General features: G+C 57.9%; 4 protein-coding genes across 4 annotated transcripts in view; 3 read left to right on the forward strand and 1 right to left on the reverse strand.

Moving 5' to 3' along the window:
* Positions 1–12,996, forward strand: part of DAG1 (dystroglycan 1) — a 49,431-nt gene extending 36,435 nt beyond the window's left edge. The window contains exon 3 of the mRNA XM_032698704.1: positions 9,541–12,996. Coding sequence (XP_032554595.1) covers positions 9,541–11,949 — 2,409 coding nt within the window. The 3' untranslated portion in view covers positions 11,950–12,996. The remainder of the gene's footprint in view (positions 1–9,540) is intronic.
* Positions 12,997–13,643: 647 nt separating this feature from the next.
* NICN1 (nicolin 1) lies at positions 13,644–17,815 on the forward strand. Its single transcript, XM_032699306.1, has 6 exons — positions 13,644–13,808; positions 14,533–14,706; positions 15,057–15,170; positions 15,617–15,688; positions 17,189–17,293; positions 17,441–17,815. Exons 1-6 carry the CDS (start codon positions 13,644–13,646, stop codon positions 17,480–17,482), a joined length of 672 nt encoding a protein of 223 aa, XP_032555197.1. The 3' UTR covers positions 17,483–17,815.
* Positions 17,816–17,981: 166 nt separating this feature from the next.
* Positions 17,982–20,053, forward strand: AMT (aminomethyltransferase). The gene is made up of 8 exons (XM_032698709.1): positions 17,982–18,248; positions 18,328–18,408; positions 18,518–18,649; positions 18,818–18,896; positions 19,019–19,164; positions 19,254–19,434; positions 19,553–19,708; positions 19,819–20,053. The coding sequence occupies exons 1-8, from the start codon at positions 17,997–17,999 to the stop codon at positions 19,995–19,997; spliced, it is 1,206 nt and encodes a 401-aa protein (XP_032554600.1). The 5' UTR covers positions 17,982–17,996; the 3' UTR covers positions 19,998–20,053.
* Positions 20,054–20,102: 49 nt separating this feature from the next.
* On the reverse strand, positions 20,103–21,078 carry TCTA (T cell leukemia translocation altered). The gene is made up of 2 exons (XM_032698710.1): positions 20,723–21,078; positions 20,103–20,204 (listed from the first exon to the last, which is right to left on the reverse strand). The coding sequence occupies exons 1-2, from the start codon at positions 21,061–21,063 to the stop codon at positions 20,162–20,164; spliced, it is 384 nt and encodes a 127-aa protein (XP_032554601.1). The 5' UTR covers positions 21,064–21,078; the 3' UTR covers positions 20,103–20,161.
* Positions 21,079–21,276: the final 198 nt, after the last annotated feature.

Raw genomic sequence — 21,276 nt, forward strand, 5'->3', positions numbered from 1 at the left:
TGTGTTCCCAAGCGGGTGCCTTGGTCAGGCATTACTGTGTCCTCTGAAGGGCAGCTGCAGCTTGCAGGTATTCCAGCTGTTGAATTTGGCAGCAGCTCAGTCCAGATGTTGTCCTCAAGCCTCCTCACTACAGCAAGGCGTCTCGCCGCAAGATTGCTCTCCGGCTGTCTGAAGGTGTCTAGGAAATGAAAACTCCTTGCTGTGCCTTCCCAAAAGGCACCTTGCAGCCCTTTCTGCCATGTTTGACACCAAAACATTGGCATTTTTGAGAGGTTTGGGTTAAAATACCCTATTTCCCTGTGTCACACGGCCCCCTTGCCATGCAGATGGGTAGTGTGAGGGTGTGCAGGTTCCCACTGGCTCCTGGCAGATGCTGGTTGGGACAGGATAACCATGGGCATTGGTGCTGGTACCCTCACCAGTCATCAACTCCTTACCCCATTTGCACTGAGGACTGTGTGGAGTCTGACCTGTTACCTCTCAGCTGTGTCCTGTCAAAGAACAGATCATGCTCAGGTCAAAGACCAGCTGGATTTCCTGTTCCTTCCACTTCTATTTGAAGCTACTCCAGAACTTGGCTGCTCTTATTAAAAATGCAGCTTCTAGCCTAAATTTAGGGGTGGCTAGAAATATTTATGTGTGCTGCCCTTTAGCTTAAATCAGTTCTACCTTCATAATATTTACTTCCTTTATGTATTTATAGGTGACAGGCATACTCCCTATCTTGATTTTATTAGGTTAAACAAGCCAACCTCTTTAGTTTTTTCTCATAAAATAAGCTTTCTTTCCCTCCCCTCAGCTTTGCAGCTGTCTTTTGCACCTCCTACAGCTTGAGTTTATTTTTCTTTGTTTGCATGACCACAGCTATACAAAACACTCTAGATGAAATTTTACCAGAACCTCCTATAAAAACATCAAAACTTCCTTTTCTCTTCTATAAATAACCTTGTTTGATATATCCTCCGATCATTTGCTTTTCCACATCTGCTTTGCTTTGGTTTGGACATCTGCCCATCAGCTGAAATATCCAGGTCTGTAGTTTTTGCTGCTTCCCGTTGTTGAGGTCCTAGAAGAGGATGTCAGGCAAGGTGCATGATTTGGGATGGGGGCTGTTGCAGTAAGCCTGGCTGTCCTCTCATCCCACCAGCCGAGACACAATATCCCCACGAGGATACAATACCTGCAAGGAAGGTAGTCTCTGATATCCTAAATGCATATGCCCACAGTACATAAAGACATGCAATTAAATGGCTTTTATTTAAAGATGGATCTGTGAAGTATGCTGGAAGGAGAGAAGCTCCTGCTGTGCACTGCTTCCCGAGACGCATCCCTGCCAGAGCAGATTTGCTGTGTCTTCCTCTAAGATCACGTAAAGCTGCTGACCTGTCTTCAGGCTGGTGGTGTTTGGTGTGGGGTGGATCCCACGGAGCGGGTCTGCTGTGGGTTCGTAGCCGATGCCAAGGAGTTCAGGTGAGCACAGGCTCACCATTCCCGGCTGTGTCTTGGCCCCTGATAAGTTTGGGATTTGAAGTGCACGGTCTCACCAGCACTTTGTTGGGAAAACACGTAAAACACGTAGCAGAGGCCCCAAAGAACCTCTTGCTGTGAGCAAACATAGCTGCTGGCAAAGTGATTAGAACAACTGAATTCACTCACTCAGCTGACTGACAGGGCAGCTATGGAGCAGGTTTGGAGGTTATCAGAGTACTGGATATCCATCTGGGAAAAAAGGAGTCTTGCTCTCATTGAATGTTTAGGTTGGAAAAGACCTTTTAGATCATTGAGTCCAACCATTAACCCAGCACTGCCAAGTCCACCACTAAATTTTCCAAGCAGGAGCCTAATTTTCCAATGTTTGTTCTGTATGCTGTCTGTTGAAGTGGCTTTTATCAAACATCTCTGCTCTCATCAGACGTCAGGGACCTTGATTTATAAACAGGATCCACAGGGATTGGGTTGCAGGAGTCCTGACATGGGTATCTGCTGTCGGGGCTGTGCAGTTCACCTCAACCCTGCTCTGACCCCAAAGTGAAGGGCTGGATGTTGGCAGCCAGCCTGCAGTGCCAGGACACACTTGCTTTCAGGGAAGAAAACCACAAAATACTGATTTTTATTTTTTTTTTCCTCTTGCAGTGATCTTTATTTCAAAGCACTTTAACTGAATGTGAAATTTATTAAAGTGGCATTTCTCAAAGGAAGAGGAGAAGCAAAGAGCGCTCCCGAGGGGCTGTGTCATTAAGTTGGGTATCTTAAAAGGCTCTCTGTGTCAAAGCATTTGAGCTTCACCTCATCCCTGGGGTCCCTGGTTTTCTTGGACTAACTGGGCGTTGTAGCAACAGCCACTATTTACAGGGGAGCACACAGGGATAAATGACAGTGCCTGGAACAGGTCCAGGCAAAGGAGGACTTGGGCAGGGCTTTGCTTAGCTGCCACACTGCAATCTGAGCAATGAGATGAGCTGATAAGATTTCTGTGGGGAGGCTTAGGGGGATGCTGATCTCTTTCCTGCAGTGAGACAGAGTCAGGGAATTTGGCATTTTTAGTGCGTGCTTAGTAACAAGCTCTGAATTTGGAGGAGTGGAAAATGTGACTCGATCTAATTATAAACTGGATTTTCAGACGGGCTGGGAAGTTCCTTGTTTTGTCCTACTCTTACAGGTTGTTGCTCTGAGCATCCAGAGGATGCAACGGTAATGAGAATTCTGTGAAGGAGCAGACCTGAGACTGCGAGATCCGGTCTGCCTTTCCTTACTGTGCTCTTGAAAGCCAGCTTTCCAGCAATCTGCTGATGGCAGGAATAAATTGCCAGGGCTGGTTAGCTGTGCGGTGGCAGCACTAAACCCCCAGCACTTGGCATCCCTCCTTTGTGGTATTTTTGCTTCCCTTTGGCCTTTCGCTTACAAAAAGTTGCGCTGAAAGAAGAGCCCGACTGAACTTTTTTTTTTTTTTTAAGCTGTTTGAGGCTTTTCCTGCCCCGTGCTCGCCCCCTGGCCAAGGGAGAAAGCGGGGTGTGGGCAGCCTGTGCTGACCCCAGCCCCGGCGCGGGCGGGCTGCGCCTTCCCGCTCCAACAATAAGGCTAAACAAATCCTTCCAAGCTGCTTGCATGGACCGATGAAAGGAGGATTTCTTGGGACACTCAATGTTTTGTAGTGACCTCCCAGTGAAACAGCTGTTGTGTTCCCTTGCCCAGGCAGAGTGGGACGCTGAATAGTGTCCTTATAGCCAACACAGAGGCGCATCTGGAAAAGGAGCCGTCATGGCAGGAGTATGCAAGGGTGGCATGAGCCGGGCGTAGCCGCTCGGCCTGCACCGCTGCGGAGCCATTTTACTGACCCTAAAGGAGTTGGTCGGACAAAGCCCAGCTCCTGGGGCAAGGCAGGCTGTGTCCACAGCGAAGGAGGGCGGCTGCTTTCTCTGTGTGAATGGCTGGAAAATATAGATTAGCAGCAGACAGGTAAACTTCTCCTCAGGTTTTCATGAGCGTGTAAAAGCAGAGCAAGTACTTCAAGTAGTTGTGCTGCCTGGTCCTTCAGAGGCTGAAGTTTGAATTTGAAGTTGAGGGACAGGACTGCTGATGTAGCCTCTTTGCAGAGCCTTGTTCTCCCTTAGCTCAGCTTTCTGAGCTGAAAGGTTTGATTTTTTTTTTTTCCCCCCTAAAACAACAGCTTCATGTCTCCAGCATGGAGACATGCAGGAAGAGCTTTGCTGGGCTTTGGCTGGGACCAACCTAAGTGTGGGGATAGTTCAACCATCCTGACCTACCTGTGCACAAAGGAAGCACCAATTACCAGCTGTCCCCATGTAGCTTCCAGTCTCTGAACAGAGGTGGTGAGCTCCTGCTGGAGGCTTGGGTCACCGAGACTGATGTACTTCTGAGGGCCAGTGAAGTCTCTGGGCTGTTTTTAGACTTCCAGGGGTAGGCGCATCTGCATGAAATGTCCTGGAGCAACTTGTTTTTGTCCATGAGTTCCTGGGCCTTTTGTCTGAGGCACACAGCAGCTCAGAGGAGCAGTGTCTGCTGAGGACACCCAAACACCCTGGCAGGTATTGCAGTCCCCTCCGTGGGGAAGCACTTGTGCTACAATTCCTCCCTGCTCTCTGTGCCCAGTACACGCAACGTTCCTTTCTCCAGCCTGAGCTTTCCCACAGTGCAGATGCAGCAAAACCATAGCTGTGCCCAGTGAGCAGAAGGCTCTGAGAGGTGCACTCTCTCTTTGCACCACTGTTTTCTGGGCCTCGTGTTTCTGGGCACGGCCTGTCTGATGTCCTAGTTTACAGTTCTGTTGTATTTGAGGAAAGAAGCAGGGTGTAATGTTGGAGGCTCCTTCATACATCATCTCCTGGATGCACACAGGTCAGCCTTCCTGGCAAGGCTGTTTCTTGGGGCCAAAGACTCACAGCTTCATAGAATCATAGAATATCCTGAGCTGGAAGGGACCCACAAGGACCATCGAGTCCAACTGCTGGCCCTGCACAGGACAGCCCCAAGAATCACACCACGTGCCCGAGGGCATTGTCCAAACGCTTCTTGAACTCTGGCAGGCTCTGGCAGCTGTTGTGGTCTGAGGGTTGCCCTGCTCCTGCCTTGCACTGTCACATTCCCTGACCCAGTATAGCAGCTTCTGCCACCCTGGGATCTGTCTGGGGCTGTGGTGCATGGACAGCTGAGCCCCATGTCTGCAGGCACCAGTGCAGCCTGTGTCAGGTAAGAAGAGGAATGCATGTGATGGACCCACAGACGTTGCAGCGCCCACAGTTCCAGCAGCACTGGGGTGGATCTGAAACTGGTGTCTCTACCCCCATTTGTGTGGGACAAGGCAGCAGGAATCTGCCTGCCCATGGATCCTATTCGGGGCTGAGACTCTGTGTTTCTTCTGCTGCCAACACTGCCAGTGCAGTGGCATTAGCAGGGGGTTAAGATGAAGCTTGGGCTTAGGCAAACAGCTTAGGCTTGACTCTTTCTCTGCAGTTATATTTGCATTTGAATTGCATTTGAATTTCCATTTTCTTCCTCTGCCTGCTGGTTAATTGCTTGCAGAAGCCTGAGCCTGCAGACTTGGTGTGGCACTGGCTGGGTCGGTCGGTTGGGCACAGCTCAGCTCGCCTTCTGTTCGGGTGGAGAGGGCTCAGCCAGCGTGTTCCTCCTTGCTGGTGGTGTGGGGGGGGTGATGCTGAAGGAGTCTGGCTACAGTAAATTGTCATTGGTAATTACACCCCAGATGAAATCCCTGGCACGGGGTCTGTCTCTCAGCAGCTGGACACGGGGAGGGGAAGGGGCCAGTGGGAGATCTGGCAGAGCTGCAGGACTGTCCATGCTCACTCTGCCCAAAAGCAGTCAGGGGCTTTTTAGGACTGATTTGAAAGGAAAGGAGCCAAGTCCCAGCTGCTGATGCTCACGAGAGGGTCTGGCAGCACAGACTCAGGAGATCCCATCGGATATTTCCAGGGCTGGGAGGATTTTATAGTGATGTGCCAAAGGGAGACTTGTGGCAGGATCCTACAGTACCTGTCTCCTGGCAAAGCACTCACTGCCTCCTTTTTGGAGGATTCATTGTGAGGAGGAGGAGGACTGAATACCTGGAGGATTAGAGGGCACTCTTGTAGGAAAGAATGCGGTTTTTGCCTGAATTCCCTCCGAGGCAGCAGTTTTGCTCACTGCTCCTTTGCTTATCTTTGTCTTGTTGGCTACAGGGCTTTAAGATCCAAGTTTAAAAAAACAAATCAAACTGAGCTATCTTCTGTCATGAGCTGACTGCTCTTGGCTGGCCTAAAAATAACAGGCCATATCTATCTGAAAGGATTTTGTGAACAAGGTCTTCAAAACCCGCCAGACCACTGTATGTATTTAAAAATCAAAATCATGGCTTATTTTTTAATGGTCTTCAATGCACTGCCAGGCTTGTGTAATCTTTAGCTGATAAGCATTCATTTATAATTTTCTCAAATAATCGGAAAACAAAGACAGCTTTTTTTATTTTTTATTTTTTTTTTTAAATTGAGCAACGGAAGAGTTATTTTGAAACCAGACCCCTTGGGGGAAATGGCAGGGCTTAAGGCTGATACTTATTGCATACGTAGAAAACTGGGAAACTTTTAACATGAAAAGTAGAGATCCGAAATCATTAACTCTGTGTACCTTTAACAAATACCCTTTGAAGCAATATTTGAAGGAAACATTGCTAGAACAGAGTCCAGGACTCCCTGCTCCCAGTTTTGCACCAACACAAATACAGCAGTGATTATGACCAGGACAGACCCACGCCAAGGGTTCTGCTGGTCCGTGTTTGTTTAGGAACAAGTATTTTTATCCAGCCTGATAACAGCTTTGATTATCTACTCTAATCTTTCTGGGCTCTTCCTTTGCCTCATGAACATGGATGAATTCTGCTGCCAGGGCAGTAGTTGTGTTTAAAGCAGAATACTTGTGACTTGTTGCCTTCCCAAAGATTTCCCAGGGGAGGCACAGGTATCTTCATGGACTTCATAGGCATAATCCACTTAAATCTGATTTTCTTAATCACCTCTTGCAGAGCCCTTAGAAACAGTCCACATCTCCTTGCAGACTGAATACAGCTGAACTAGCTCAGCTCTTTTTAAATCAAGTTTAAGTGGGTTTATAAATGTTTTGCAACTGTCGCATCCCTGCTAGAACAAGTCGTCCCAGTCGGTGATTGCCTGGCCTGTTTTTGTTTTTCAGGAGAGCCTAGTTTTTGGTGTGAATCTGTCTGGCTGCAGCTTCATTTTCTAGCATGGCCCTAAATGTAAACTGTAGGTTAAAAATGGTTTTCCAAGCAGGAATACTCAGACTGGCCTATGCCTTCCTCGCTGTCTTTTCTGCATGTGGGGTCGGCCACCTTTCTGAAGTGGGTTTGGTTGTCACTGTAAGAACAAACATGACTGAAGGGAGAATCATCTTGTGTCTGTAGATTAGGTAAAGTAATGCTGCTTGTAGAGTCGCCTCCTCAAGTCATGCCCCATGCCCATGGAAGGGGGAGCACCAGAAAACCCTGGCTCCCAGGAAAGCTGTACGGAGTGTGTGATCCTGTAATTAAGGGCTTTTGCAGAGTGCACAGAAGGGGGAGATTTGTTCCAAATGTAGCCTAAAATTACACATTCAGAGTGAATTTAACCACTCGCTATTAAAGTTTTTATTCTTCTTGATTGTGTAAGCCTCAATAACGCTGTGGCTTTGTCCTGGCTCCCCATGTTTCTGTTCCTGATGTGCGCCCAGCCCAGCTTTCCCTCCTCCACAGTGGGCAGGTTAGTGGCTAATTTTGGAACAAGAGGACAAAGAGTGGCACCATCCAGCTCCTGCTGCTGTAAATGCTGAATTGCACTGGGCACTGTCCTGGCATCTCAGTTTTTAGAGGGTGTGATGAAATGACACTTTTTTAAAGGAACATAAGGGCAGGTCAGTCCTTCTTGTGGCTGGGCAGGAGCAGACCTTGCCTTTGTTCTCTCGTGGCAGAAGAGTTGCCAAGGAAGGACAATTCGGTCCTTTGTTCCTGCAGGAGGGAGGCTCCCTGTGCCCGGCTCAGGTGAAGGGCTGCCTTTCCTTTGGGATGGCTGGGCTAAAAGCAGCTCCTGTTCTTGAGGTAGAGGGGAAGCATATGCAACCACAGCCCTGCCAAACCCCCCTGCTCTCTACCAGACACATGGACACACAGCAAGGCCCAGTGGAAGGACGTTCCTGTCTCAGTGTCTCAGTCCAGGTGGGATATATTGGGGTGTATGGCCCCCTGAGACAGCTTCCTCCAGCTGTTTTAAGCAGGAATCTGAATTCCCTGCTCTGGGATGTTGCCGATGAGGAGTTAACTAAAGCTGTGCTAACAGCTTTAAACTCTGCTCTATAAACTGTACCCAGCATGTGTCTCATGATGTGCTCTCCAGCTTGTCCAGGCTGGCTGAAAGCAGGGCTGATCCTTCCCAGAGGAGAGGAATGAGGGTGTTGCCTGTGTGATGGTGGCTGAAACCCTCTGTGGCTCTTGAACAAAAGCTTTCTTGTGCTGCTCTTGCCAAAAGACATTCAGGTCCTACATTATCCTTGCCGAGCTGCCCATCCAGACCCTTCAGTGTGCTGAAACCCTCACCCACGTGGGTGAGCCCCAGGGCAGGGTGAGCTGCCTGAATCCTGCCTGCAGCCAAGGAGTGGGAGAGGCACCCAGGACTCATGGTCTGCCCAGCCCTACAGCACTGGGCATCACTCCTTGTCCATCCCAGGGGCTTTCCCCAGCAGGACCTGCGGTCTGGCGAGTCCAGCCCTGGCTCTGCACCACTGCTGGACCCAGGAGCACTCCTGCTAGGCAGGTTTCCTTGTGAAGTTCCTTACCCAGCTTTGCATTTGGGTAAATTATGAAATATGTATGAGCCTTAGGGAGCTGCAGAGAACTAAAGCATCCTTTCAGGAGGAGAGCTGGAGCATGGCTCTGTGTTGGACTGCAGCAAGCCCAGAGCCTCAAACCAGGCTGCTGAACTGGCCCTCCATGGGCCACAAAGCATCCTCTTTCCTCTCAGTGTCAAGGGGAGATGCCTTGTGGAGTTCTGGAAAGCCCAGCCAGGGCACTTGCCAAATGCCTCCGATCCTAGGAGGTTACAAAGCTCAGGTTACTCACTCTGGAGTACCTACAGCCCCGGGAAATGTCACAGCCCACCAAGCTGGCAGCATCACCCCTTCCACCACGCAGCCCCAGCGGCTCCTCTGTGCCTTGTGATCGACAACTGGCTGCAGGGCAGACAGAGCGATGTCAGCTGCTGGGAGCTGGGAAGTTTGAGGATTTGTACTCACCTTCAGCTACAACCCAGGGCAGGAAAGGGAGTCCTGGGGCAGGGGAGAGTTAAAAAAAAAAAAAGCCAAGTGTTGCCATTGACCTAAAAGAAGTAGTATGTGGTGCGTTGAGGTTCTGAGGTGCCCATGCTCTGACACAAAGCTTTCCCTTGCAGGAGCAAGTTATTATATAAAAGTGAAATCCTTCATTTAAAACTGAGTCTGAGACTAAAGGTACCCTGAGCCATAGTTTGCCAGCTTCCAGCCCCTCCAGTTCAGCCTGGCTGCTAGGGACAGCAGGAAGAAGATGAAAGTTAGCAGAGAAAATGTATGTTCTGCTGAGCTGCTGGAGCAATGGGCTTGCAGGATGTGATGGAGTGAGGAAAGGCGGAAGATGGCAGGGCTGGAAGAGGAAGGAGTGGGAAGAGGGCTGTTGTTGGATCAGCTTGGCTGTATGGCATAACTTCACCCTCAGTTTGTAACTGTCCCCATGACGTAAACTCCCCGTCCACCCTTGGAGAAAATGAGCCACTTGTGTGGTAGTTGCACAGCAAGGCGAGGGGTCCTTGTGGGGCTTTATGACCTCCCATGGCTCCTTAAGCCCTTTGAGACCAGTGCACCCTGCAGAGCTCGTCCTTGCCGCCATACGGAGAAGGCAGCATGGGCCACCATACTCTGGCCAGTTGTTACACTTCTTTAATCCTTTAAGTATTATTGCTGCTAGAACCTATCCTAATGCTGTACTTCTAAAAACATCTTCTTTTTGTTTGGTAGATCTCCGAAGCTGGGAAGGACTCCTTGCCTTCTTGGTTGCACTGGAACGCGGAGAGCAGCTCCCTGGAAGGGCTGCCCCTGGACACAGACAAGGGTGTCCACTACATCTCGGTGACCACGCTGCAGCACTTCCCAAACGGGAGCTATGTGCCACAGACCACAAACGTCTTCTCCGTTGAGGTGCACCAAGAAGACCACAACGAGCCTCAGTCGGTGCGAGTGGCCGTCCAAGACACGGGTGACGCAGCGCCGTTCGTGTGCGGCTCGGAAGAGCCGGTCACCATCCTGACTGTCATTTTGGATGCCGACTTGACAAAAATGACACCAAAGCAGAGGATTGAACTCTTAAACAGAATGAGAAGCTTCTCAGAGGTGGAACTTCATAACATGAAGTTGGTTCCTGTTGTAAATAACAGACTCTTTGACATGTCGGCCTTCATGGCTGGACCGGGAAATGCAAAGAAGGTGGTGGAAAATGGGGCCTTACTCTCATGGAAACTGGGATGTTCTCTGAGCCAAAACAGTGTCCCCAACATCAGCAAGGTGGAGGCTCCAGCTAAGGAAGGAACCATGTCTGCCCGCCTTGGGTACCCTGTTGTTGGCTGGCACATTGCTAACAAGAAACCTCACCTTCCAAAGAGGATGCGGCGGCAGATCAACGCCACCCCTACGCCTTTGACTGCCATCGGGCCGCCCACCACTGCCGCACAAGAACCACCCACCAGAATTGTCCCCACCCCGACATCACCTGCCATCGCGCCTCCCACGGAGACGACGGCACCCCCTGTCCGGGAGCCCATTCCCCTGCCGAGGAAACCCACGGTCACCATCAGAACCAGGGGCCCCATCGTTCAGACGCCCACGCTGGGACCGATCCAGCCAACCAGGGTAGCAGAAGGCACGGGCACGGCCTCTGTGCCGATTCGCCCCACGATGCCCGGGTATGTAGAGCCCACGGCCGTGATCACGCCACCCTCAACTACCACCAAGAAGCCAAGAGTCTCCACTCTGAAGCCAGGCACGCCATCCACAACGGATTCCTCCACGGCGATAACACGAAGGCCTACTCGAAGGCCCAAAACTCCCCGTCCAACAAAACCTCCCAGCACAACCAGATCCCCCATCTCCAAGCTGACAACAGCCTCCCCACCGTCCCGCGTGCGCACCACAGCGAGCGGGCTCCCCCGGCCCTGGGAGCCAAATGAGCCGCCCAAGCTGACGAACCACATCGACAGGGTCGACGCATGGGAGGGAACTTACTTCGAGGTTAAGATACCGTCAGATACCTTCTACGACAAGGAAGACACCACCACTGACAAACTGCAGCTGACCTTGAAGCTGAAGGAGCAGCAGATGATCGAGGAGAATTCATGGGTACAGTTCAACAGCACCAGCCAGCTCATGTACGGCATGCCAGACCGCAACCACATCGGGAAGCACGAGTACTTCATGTACGCCACTGACAAGGGCGGGCTTTTCGCCGTGGATGCTTTCGAAATCCATGTCCACAAACGCCCGCACGGGGACAAGTCTCCAGTGAAGTTCAAGGCCAGGCTGGAAGGGGACCACAATGCGGTGGTGAACGACATCCATAAGAAGATCATGCTGGTGAAAAAGCTGGCTCTGGCATTCGGTGACAGGAACAGCAGCACCATTACGGTGCAGGACATTGCCAAAGGCTCCATTGTCGTGGAGTGGACTAACAACACGCTGCCCCTGGAGCCCTGCCCTCGGGAGCAGATCCGGACTTTGAGCAAAAAAATTGCTGATGACTCTGGGAGGCCGAGCCCAGCTTTCTCCAACGTCCTGCAGCCCGAGTTCAAGCCTCTGAACGTGTCAGTGGTCGGCTCCGGCAGCTGCAGGAACATCCAGTTTGTCCCCGTGACCAAGGACGGCAGGGTGATCTCCGAGGCGACGCCGACGGTGGTGGCAGGCAAAGACCCCGAGAAGAGCAGCGAGGACGACGTGTACCTGCACACTGTCATCCCTGCCGTGGTGGTGGCCGCCATCCTCCTCGTGGCCGGCATCATCGCCATGATCTGCTACCGCAAGAAGAGGAAAGGGAAGCTGACCATCGAAGACCAGGCCACCTTCATAAAGAAAGGCGTGCCCATCATCTTCGCCGACGAGCTGGACGACTCCAAGCCTCCGCCGTCCTCCAGCATGCCCCTCATCCTCCAGGAGGAGAAAGCCCCACTCCCCCCCCCAGAGTACCCCAACCAGAGCATGCCAGAGACCACGCCGCTCAACCAGGACACCATCGGGGAGTACACGCCGCTGCGGGATGAGGACCCCAACGCGCCGCCCTACCAGCCTCCCCCGCCCTTCACCGCTCCCATGGAGGGGAAAGGCTCCCGCCCGAAGAACATGACCCCGTACAGGTCCCCACCGCCCTACGTCCCCCCTTAATGAACGGGAGGCCCTCGGGGGAGAAGGGGCCTCCAGCTCCACACCGGTGCTGTCTGTGGGCCGGCAGCCCCCTCGCCAGCCGGGAACACGAAACCCCAGCCCGCTCCCCAGCAGGCTCTCCCTGGCTGCGCCTGCCGCACCGGAGCGCTCGCAGGACTCGGGGGGACACTTGTTTTATTTTTGCCTAACAAGCTTTGGTTTTATTTTATTCATAGAAAAAATATTCTCGGCTCAAAGATGCCTTCCTGGCGGCTGGGCTTCGGCCGGGGCCGGGGCGGCGGGCAGGGAGGGGGGTCGGGACGGGTTGGGCCGGGTCGGGAGGAGCAGGCAGCACTGGGGTAGCACTCTGGGTCTCCGCTGTTTGCCTTTAACACTAACTGTACTGTTTTTTCTATTCACGTGTGTCTAGCTACAGGACGTAACATGAAAGGTAGCCTAAAAATAATTAAATTCAAGGGACTTTCTGAAGTCAATGGTTTAAGTTTTTACATTTAATCTGCTGTTTACCTAAACTGGGATGTTTTTGGGGAGGGGGAGAGCAGTGCTGTGCTGCAGGCGAGCTCGGTGCTGGTTTAGGGGAGAGCCCTTGAGGACAGCAAGCCGCCTCCTCCTCCTCCTCCTCTTTGGGGGACCAGCTTCTTGGTTCGGGATTTGATTCTTTTATCGTTTTTATTTTATTTTTAATCAAAGAAATCCTATTTTTCTCACGGATCATAAAGTAGTCATCAGTTGGGTCAGCCTGCCTTGGGGTGCCCGTGGCTGAGCGCCAGGTGCAGTGTTGTGCAGGGGATGCTCACAGGAGGGTGAGCGGAGCCCTGTGCTACCACAACTTCTCTGCTTCCCAGCGAACGCCAGGGTTGGGGGAAGTTCTTTTTTAAGTAAAACCCCCGCCCTGCAGGGGTTTTGGCGACGGTAGGGTGTGTTCTCTGTCCTGGCTGCTCCTTGGGAGTGGCGCAGGAACGGCCTCGCTGGCCTCACGCTGCCACTCTGACCCGGACACTGTTGGAAAAGATAAAAAAGTTTAAAAAAAAAATTAAAAAAAAAAAATTAAAATGCGCCAGGAATAGTTAATAGTAAAAAAAAAAAAAATCAGTGCACTCTCAAATCTAATTTTTTACTAAATTTTTGATACAGCCTCCGATTGTTTTATTAAAGAAAAAAAGACTTACAAACCGGTGTGCGGCTGCCAGCAGTTTGTACGGGCTCAGCCCCCTCGGGCCGGCCCCCGGGGACCTGCCACGGTACCGGTACCTCCCCCTCCCCTCCGCTCCGCGCCCCGGCATCCCCAGCCGGGATTTGGCCGTGCGCGCCCCAAGTGACCCCGCACACCGGGGCCGGACCCGCCGCCTCCCTCCTTCCCTCCAGGACGGCGCTGCCGGAGTGGCCTCGGGAGGGGACCGGGGGGTGCTCACTCCCCTCCTCCGGCCTCGGCGCCGCAGGGGCGAAAAACAAATCGGCACGGGGATGCCGGTGCCGGTACAGGGGAGATGCGAGGGGTGGTCCCGGGGCGGGGGGGGATGCCCGGAGTGAGCGCGGCCCCGAGCGCGGCCCCGAGCGCGGCCCCGAGCGCGGCCCCGGCACCGCCCCCGCCGCGGCGGGGCCGCCCCGGGACAGCGGCGGGACGGGGGCGCCCCCTGCCGGTGCCCGCGCGCCCTGACGGCCGGGCCCGGCCCCGCCCCGGAGCGGCGGCCGCCATGTCGGGAGCGGCGGGGCCGGGTCCGCCCGCCGGGCCGGGCCGCTCCCCGCTGCCCTGCGCCCCCCGCCCCGCCGCCCCGCTGCAGCTGGCCGGGGGGGCCGAGCCCGCACGGCCCGGCGTCGCCGTCATCGACCTCCGCTTCCCCCACGGCGCTGCCGCCGACGTGAGTGCGGCCGCGCCCGCGGCGGTTACCGGCGGGGGGGGCACCGGGGTGGTACCGGGGGATGACAGCGGGGATGCCGGGGGCGGTGCCGGGGTGGTGGGTACCGGGGTGGACCCAGGGGGCGGCAGGGGCGATGCCGGGGGTGGTACAAGGGCGGTGGAGCTGGAGGTCGGGTGTGGTGCCGGTCTCGGGGCGGGATGCGGGATGTCGGGGCGGCAGCTGTGGCGGGGCGGGGGGGTGATGCCGGGGGCGGTATAGGGGGGATGCCGGTGACGGTATAGGGAGGATGCCGGGGGCCCGGACACTGTCCCGGAGCCGGTGTAACGCTCGTGCTGGGGTAACACCGGCACCGATGGTGGGCGGGATGCTGGGCGCGGTCCGGATACCGGTATGAGGGGGAGTGATGGTGGTGCCCGTCCCAGGAGTGGGAGGGATGCTGGAGCGGGTGGCAAAACGGGGATATGCCAGTGCCGATAATAGGGGGGCATACCGGTCCCGGTATAGAGGGATGCTGGTGCCGGTGTGGGGGTGGTGTCGGTGCAGGTGAAGTATGGGGTGTGGCGGTGCCAGTATGGGGGGGATGCCGATGCTGGTGCCGCTATTGAGGGGCGGGGGGGTTGCCGGTGCCAGAGTCAGTGTGGGGGGTATGCCGGTCCCGGTATGGGGAGGGTGCCGGTCCTGGTATGGGTGTGCCGCTGCGGGGCTGAGGCCGCTGGTCCCGCAGGTGCAGGAGATCGTCTTCAGGAACTTCTACACGGCGTTCCTGAGCGTGCGGGTGCAGCGGCCCGGCCCCGGTGGGTCCCGGCGCTGGGTGACGTGCCTGCGGGACCTGTGCCTGATGCCCTGCCCGCACACCGAGGAGGGCTCCCAGGACTACTTCTGCCTCCACCGGCAGCAGGTGAGCCCGGACTGACTGTGCCCATGGCATCACCCTCCCCTCTGGGGCTCACCCCTCTTTACCCACGCCCCAGGATGGCTCCTGGGCCCGGAGGCCTGGTGCTGATGCCCCACCAACCACCACGCCCACAGCAGAGTGGCAGGTCCTGCGATGCCATCCTGCCCCTGCCAGCCCCGCTCAGCAGCAAGGGTCCCTGTGCCCCACTCAGCCCAGACAGCCACTACAGGGCGATGCTTCCCTCGGGCTCCTTCTGTTTGGGGTGGGTTGGGGGTTTTCTGGAGAATACCCCAAAAGCTGCCCCAGATTAGCACCAGCCCCTGTGGTGACACTCCCTGGCCCTTGCCCCACAGATGCTGTGTGATGTGGACCAGGTGACAGCCATGCGGTTCATCCTGCGACAGCCCTCCCCAGTCTGGCTCCACTTCACCATCGAGGAGCTGCAGATTTTCCCCCCTGGACAGAAGGTGAGCGGATGCTGGTGCTGCCCCACTGCCAGGTGTGGGCAGGGGGCCAGGACAAGCCAATATCCCCAGCCCTGTGCCTGGCATTGCTCTGCACAGCTCCAGGGAGCACACACAGGAGCGTGGGTCCGAGTCCTCGTCCTTCACTGGGGCACTTGGGTCCCCTTGTTCTCCAAGGATGCTGAGGAAGGGACTGCTCCAGCCAGCCCCAGCCCTGCCCTGTCAGAGGTGGTTGTTTGAGCAGCAGGATGGAACTGGAGGCTGCTGTGTCAAGTTACAGGTTGCAAACAACCACTCCAAACACAAAATTCCCTTTGGTGATGGAAAAGTGACACTACATCCATAGCAATATCACTACGGGTGGGCTCCAAACCCCAGCACACTGTACGGTGTGAGGGATGAAGGTGGGACTGGGGACACCTTTGTGTGACCCTCTGGATCTGTTTCAGAGCCCCCAGAAGGATTTCCCCTCCTGGCTCTCCCAGCTGACCCCTCCGGAGCAGCCAGCCAGCCTGCACGGGGTGAGTGATCCCTGCTGAGGTACTGGGGGGAAGGAGGGACCTGTGTGGGGTGCAGACTGGGACCATCCCTCGGGGGGCTGCCAGCCCCATCCCTGCCCTGTCAGCTTCAGGCTCCCACCTGGAATAGCTGTGGAGCCCTGAAATAACCCAACTTGTGCTGGAAGTAGTTTGCAGGGTTCAGAAGAAAAATATCTCCATGGGGATGTGTGATTTGAGGTGATGATTAAGTGCCTGCCCTCTAGTCTGGGGACAGGAATGTCCCCAAGGGAGCAGTGGGTGCACAGTAAGGCTCAGTAGCAGGTGGGACAGGTGGGGATGGGAACAGGGACATCCCCAAGGGAGTGGTGGGTGCACAGTATTGCTCACCCAGCAGGTGGGAAGTGTGGGGACAAGGACAGAAACGTCCCTGTGGGACCAGTGGGTGCGCAGCATGGCTCAGCCAGCAGGTAGGATGCATGGGGACAGGGATGTCCCTGTGGCAGCAGTGGGTGCACAGCATCGCTCAGCAGTGGGTGGAACGTGTGGGGACAGGGCGGCCTGGCTGGTCCCTGGCGCTTTGCAGAGGGTGTGCCCCGGGGAGCACGTATCCCATTGGGGACAGAATGCAGGCGGAGGGAGGTCACAGCAACAGCACGTGTTTACAGCTTGCCAGCCAGATCTGCCTGGCCTGTGGCCTTCGATGGGCAAAGTCCAGGCAGAGCAGGGCTGAGATGGGAGCTGGCTCACCCATGGGAACCTGCTGAATCAGCTGGAGATGCTACCTGCAGGAGGGTGGCAGAGCATCCAGACCAGCCTGGGCAGTTCTGCCACCTGGCTTTGGTGCTATGGTGTTCATACGGCACCACCAGTGAGGCTCCTGCTGGCCCCAGCAGGTCCGGGAGCCCTGGTCGCTGACCAGCTGTGTGACAGTTTGGGGAGAGCACCCCAAATTGCTTAGAACATGTTCTCCTCAGCAAGGGAAGTCCAGGGGAGATGCAGGGGTTGCTCTGGGCTTGGCTATTCCCAGCATCACCACAAGGCACCCACCAGCCTGGTGCCACAGAGCTGTGCCCCAACTGGGAGAGCTGCTGCTGAGCCCACCAGTCCCACCTGGCTAAAGGTCCCCGGGTGAACCAGCACCTGGGACCAGGTTTCTTCTCCTGAGCCCAGGGAGCACTTCATAGGGAGGCTGTTGGGAAACTAGACTGTGTGATTAGGTTTTTAATCATTAGCCAGTGATTGGCTTTCTGTCCTCGTCCTGGCCACCTGCCAGCAGGTGGGCTGTGTCGGCACCACAGCACCAGGGATCAGGGTCACCCACTTCCCCAGCTGCTTGTTTTCCTAGAGAAGGGAGCCCTGCTCACCTCGTGTTGGGAAACCACCAGCAGGTCAGGAGCATGGACAATAGTGCCCAGCTCCCTGGGGAGCATAGCCGTGCAGCCACACCACTGCCCCAACCTGGGGTGACCCAGCCCATTCAGGCCATTCCCTCTCCACAGCATTGTGATCACTTCTTTCCAGGAGCTCCCCGACCCAGAGAAGGTGTCGACAGAGGTCCAGCAAATGTGGGTGCTGACAGAGGTGATCCGGGCTCGCCAGGCAGCCGCCCGCATCGGGCGTTTCGACGTGAGTCCCCCACCCCACTTATGGCGACCTTGGCCTTGCTGCACGGCCAGGGAGCCCTCCTGGAGGGGCTGCTCCCAGAGGGGTGGGGTTGGGGTGTCCCAGCAGTGACCGTGCTGTGCAGACACCGACAGCCCCTCTCTTTCCCAGGTGGATGGCTGCTACGATGTCAACCTGCTTTCCTACACCTGAGCCCGCCGGTGCCACTTGCTGATGCCGGCTGGAGGGAAGTGCCCATCCATGCTCCCGAGGCCCAGGTGGACTCCTGTGTTCCCGCCTTGGCCGTCGACCCCGCGGCCCCGAGGGGGTCCCAAAGCTCTCCCTGTGCCCATTCCCCGACTCCCCCTGCGCTGTCTGCCAGTGAGGAGCAGCGCTACCGCTCCCGAGCCCCCTGTGAGCTCTCCCGGGCACGTCCCGCGGGCAGAGCCCGGACCCCACCCCACTCTGCAAGGGGGTGCGGGGGTACCGAGGGGTGCGGGCGTGCTGGGGGGTCACCTCGGTCACCACTAAAAGCTGCTACCTTGGCCCTGCCTGTGCTTGCCTGTCTCTGGGGGATGGGGGTAGCCGTGCCCGGCGGCCCCAGGGAGGCGGTGCCGGGGGCGGGCCGGGGCGGAGGCGGGGGCCAGGGCCAGGGCCGAGCGGACTCCATGTCCCAAGCTCCCTGGGGCCGGTCCGAGCCGTGCCGGGAGGGAGGAGGAAGAGGAAGATGCTGCGGGCGGGCTGCCGCGCCGCGCTGCCCCGCCGGCCCTCGGGCTCGGCGCCGCGGAGAGGGGCCGGGGGGACCGCGGCGGAGGGGCTGAAGCAGACGCCGCTGGATGCCCTGCACCGGGCCCGCGGCGGGCGGATGGTGCCGTTCGCCGGCTGGAGCCTCCCGCTGCAGTACGAGCAGGGCCACCTCCAGTCACACCTGCACACCCGCCGGCACTGCTCCCTCTTCGACGTCACCCACATGCTGCAGGTAGCGGGGTCGGGGGGGTGGGTTTGGGGCGGGGGGGTACCCGCACTGCCTCACACCCCACCCCCCCGGCCCCTTCCAGACCCGGGTGTACGGCCGGGACCGCGTCAGGTTCATGGAGAGCCTGGTGGTGGGGGACATCGCCGAGCTGAAGCCCGGACAGGTACGGGGCACCGGGCAGGCATTGGGCATCCAGTGGGGTCAGAGGTCCCCGGGATGCCCTGGGAGGGACCAGACAGCCCGCCCATGCTCCCAAGGGCCGCATCCCACAGGGCACCCTGACACTGCTCACCAACGAGAAGGGCGGCATCACAGACGACCTCATAGTCATCAACACGTGGGAAGATCACCTGTATGTGGTGTCCAACGCCGGCTGTGCTGACAAGGACTCGGCCATCTTCAGGGTATGGGGCTGCCTGAGCCCTGCGGGCGGTGGGGACGCAGTGGGAATGAGTCCAACCACCTTTTGGTGACAGCCCTGGCTGCGCAGGGTGAGGTGGCTGTGGCCACGTCTGGGGCTGGCGCTGGCCTGGCCCGGTCCCTGTGCTAGCAGCCTGCTGTCACCCTGGCAGGGCAGAGCAGAGGAGCTACAGGCCACTGGCAGTGACGTCCATGTGGAGGTGTCAGACAACGCGCTGCTGGCTCTGCAAGGTAGCAGGGTCCCCACATGGGCCTGCCCTCCTCTGGGTCCTTGCCCAGTGGATGTCAGTGCCCTCCCCACATTCCCCCCCCTTCCCCGGGCACTGCCATCTCCCAGCCACCAACCTCCCCAGGTCCCTCCATGGTGCGGGTGCTGCAGGCGGGGCTGTTGGATGACCTGGCCAAGCTCTCCTTCATGAATAGCATCTCCACAACTGTCTTTGGCGTGCCGGGCTGCCGGGTCACGCGCTGCGGCTACACCGGCGAGGATGGCGTGGAGGTACCCTGGGAGCTGTGCCAGCAACCCCACCACTGTACCGAGGGAGGGGAAGGCCGTGCCCCACTGACCCTGCCCATGTGCCCCCGCAGATCTCGGTGCCTTCAGGGCGGGCGGTGGAGCTGGCTGAGCGGCTGCTGGATGTCCCCAACGTGTGGCTGGCAGGGCTGGCAGCCAGAGACAGCCTGCGCCTGGAGGCCGGGCTCTGCCTCTACGGCAATGACATCGATGAGACCATCACCCCTGCCGAGGCTGGGCTGATGTGGACCTTGGGTATGTCGGGGCCACATACACCTCCTCCTCGGGTTGGGCAGAGAGGCAAGGTGTTCCCAATGGGAGTACAAGGGGACCAGGCAGGCATCACCAACCCTCACCCATCTCTGCCCCGCAGGGAAGCGCCGGCGCGCAGCCATGGACTTCCCCGGTGCTGCCGTCATCATGGCACAAGTGAAAGAGAAGCCAAGGCGCAAGCGTGTGGGGCTGACGTCAGTGGGACCCCCCATCCGGCCCCACATGGCCATCCTGGGCCCCGAGGGCAGGCCTGTGGGTAGGTGGGGGCAGTGGGGCTGGGGTGGGCACAAGCCCCAAACTGTGGCCATGGCAGGGGAGGGTGGTGCTGCCAGCCCCTGCTCATCTCCCCATGTCCTCACATCCCAGGCACAGTGACCAGCGGCTGCCCCTCACCCTCCCTGGGCAAGAACATCGCCATGGGCTACGTGGAGGCAGCGCACAGCCGGGCGGGCACCCAGCTCACTGTTGAGGTGCGGAAGAAGCAGCACCCGGCCCTCATCACCAAGATGCCCTTTGTGCCCACCCAGTACTACATAGCCAAGTGAGGCCAGTGCCTGCCATGGGCACAGTGCCCCAGCCCCAATAAATGCCCTGTCCCATTCTCCTGGCCTCCTCTGCAGTGACAGCGGCGGCGCCAAAGCAAGGGGCAGTGGGTGGGCACAGCACTTTAATGGTGTGGGCAGTGCCCAGCTGATGGTCCTGGTGCTCCTCACTCCCGGTGTGTCTTCGTGGGCTCCACTGCTGGGCCATCCCTGCAAGACAGGGGTAGTGTGAGGGGGGCTGGGGAAGCACCCTAGAATGGTACCCCAGCACTGGGGCAGGCACCTGCCTGTCTGTGTAGGGCAGGCAGGGCTGGGAAGGCACTTACTGGGGCTTACTGGTCTGGGGTGCGGCTCACTGTAATGGATGCTCACTGGGGGGCACTGGTCTGTCTAGGGGCACAGCCGGAGGGTGCTCTCACTGGGGGACACTGGTCTAGGGGCAGAGCTGGGTGGGGGCACTGGTCTGGAAGTACAGCTTGGGAGGGTGCTGACTGGGGGCACTGAGCCGGTGTCCAGAGGACCCCTCCGGGCCGTACTGGGCATGGGGCACTCACTGGGCTGTACTGGTGCAGCGGTGCAGTCAGGAGACCGAGCGTTCACTGGGGGGCACTGGGTGGGCGTTGCTCGGACGGCGCTGGTCGGGCGCGGCGGTGCTCGCAGCGCGGAGGGGGCCGGACGGGGGCCGCGGTGGGTGAGCGGTTTTGGGCCCGGTAGCGGTCGGGACTCACCGGGGCGGGCAGTGCCGCTCGGCGGCGCCGTTCCGTCCGGCCGGGCCGGCGGGGGACAGGGAGTGCGCGCGGGGCCGGGCGGGCGCGGGCCCGGAGGCGGTGCCGGTGCCGGGAGAGCGGCGGGCGGCGGGGCCGGTGCGGTAGCAGAGAGCGGCCACCGCCCCGCCGTAGGCGCGCCAGGCCAGGCGGACGCCCAGCAGGCTGAGTCCCAGCCAGAGCAGCAGCAGCTGGCACAGCGCGGCCCGCACGTCCTGCGCCGCCCACTCAGCCGCCAGCTCCCGGCCCAGCGCCGCCAGCGCCCGCCACGGCGGCTGCCAGCCCGCCGCCACCGCCGCCGCCATGGCCGCGGGAACGGGACGGGCGGGGCTCTGGGGGCGGGGCTCCGGGCTAGGGCGGGGCTATCCGGGGGCGGAGCCACCGCCGCCATGGCCGCGGGGAACGGGGAGGGCGGAGCTCCGGGGGGACGGGGGGCTGAGGGGGCGTGGCCGACCTCAGCCAGTCTCCTGTCACTGCCGGGGGCGTGGCCTCCGGGATGACACTCCCCGGGGCGGGGC

Source organism: Chiroxiphia lanceolata, chromosome 11 (genome assembly GCF_009829145.1).
Source record: "Chiroxiphia lanceolata isolate bChiLan1 chromosome 11, bChiLan1.pri, whole genome shotgun sequence".
Taxonomy (NCBI): domain Eukaryota; kingdom Metazoa; phylum Chordata; class Aves; order Passeriformes; family Pipridae; genus Chiroxiphia; species Chiroxiphia lanceolata.

Coding starts and splice junctions, on each gene's coding strand:
- NICN1 (XM_032699306.1), top strand. CDS start 13,644: ATGTCGGGAGCGGCGGGGCCGGGTCCGCCCGCCGGGCCGGGCCGCTCC. Junction 13,809..14,532: donor CCCACGGCGCTGCCGCCGAC/GTGAGTGCGGCC, acceptor CTGGTCCCGCAG/GTGCAGGAGATCGTCTTCAG. Junction 15,171..15,616: donor TTTTCCCCCCTGGACAGAAG/GTGAGCGGATGC, acceptor GATCTGTTTCAG/AGCCCCCAGAAGGATTTCCC.
- AMT (XM_032698709.1), top strand. CDS start 17,997: ATGCTGCGGGCGGGCTGCCGCGCCGCGCTGCCCCGCCGGCCCTCGGGC. Junction 18,897..19,018: donor CGCGCTGCTGGCTCTGCAAG/GTAGCAGGGTCC, acceptor CAACCTCCCCAG/GTCCCTCCATGGTGCGGGTG. Junction 19,435..19,552: donor TGGGCTGATGTGGACCTTGG/GTATGTCGGGGC, acceptor TCTGCCCCGCAG/GGAAGCGCCGGCGCGCAGCC.
- TCTA (XM_032698710.1), bottom strand. CDS start 21,063: ATGGCGGCGGCGGTGGCGGCGGGCTGGCAGCCGCCGTGGCGGGCGCTG. Junction 20,205..20,722: donor GAGCGGCACTGCCCGCCCCG/GTGAGTCCCGAC, acceptor CCTGTCTTGCAG/GGATGGCCCAGCAGTGGAGC.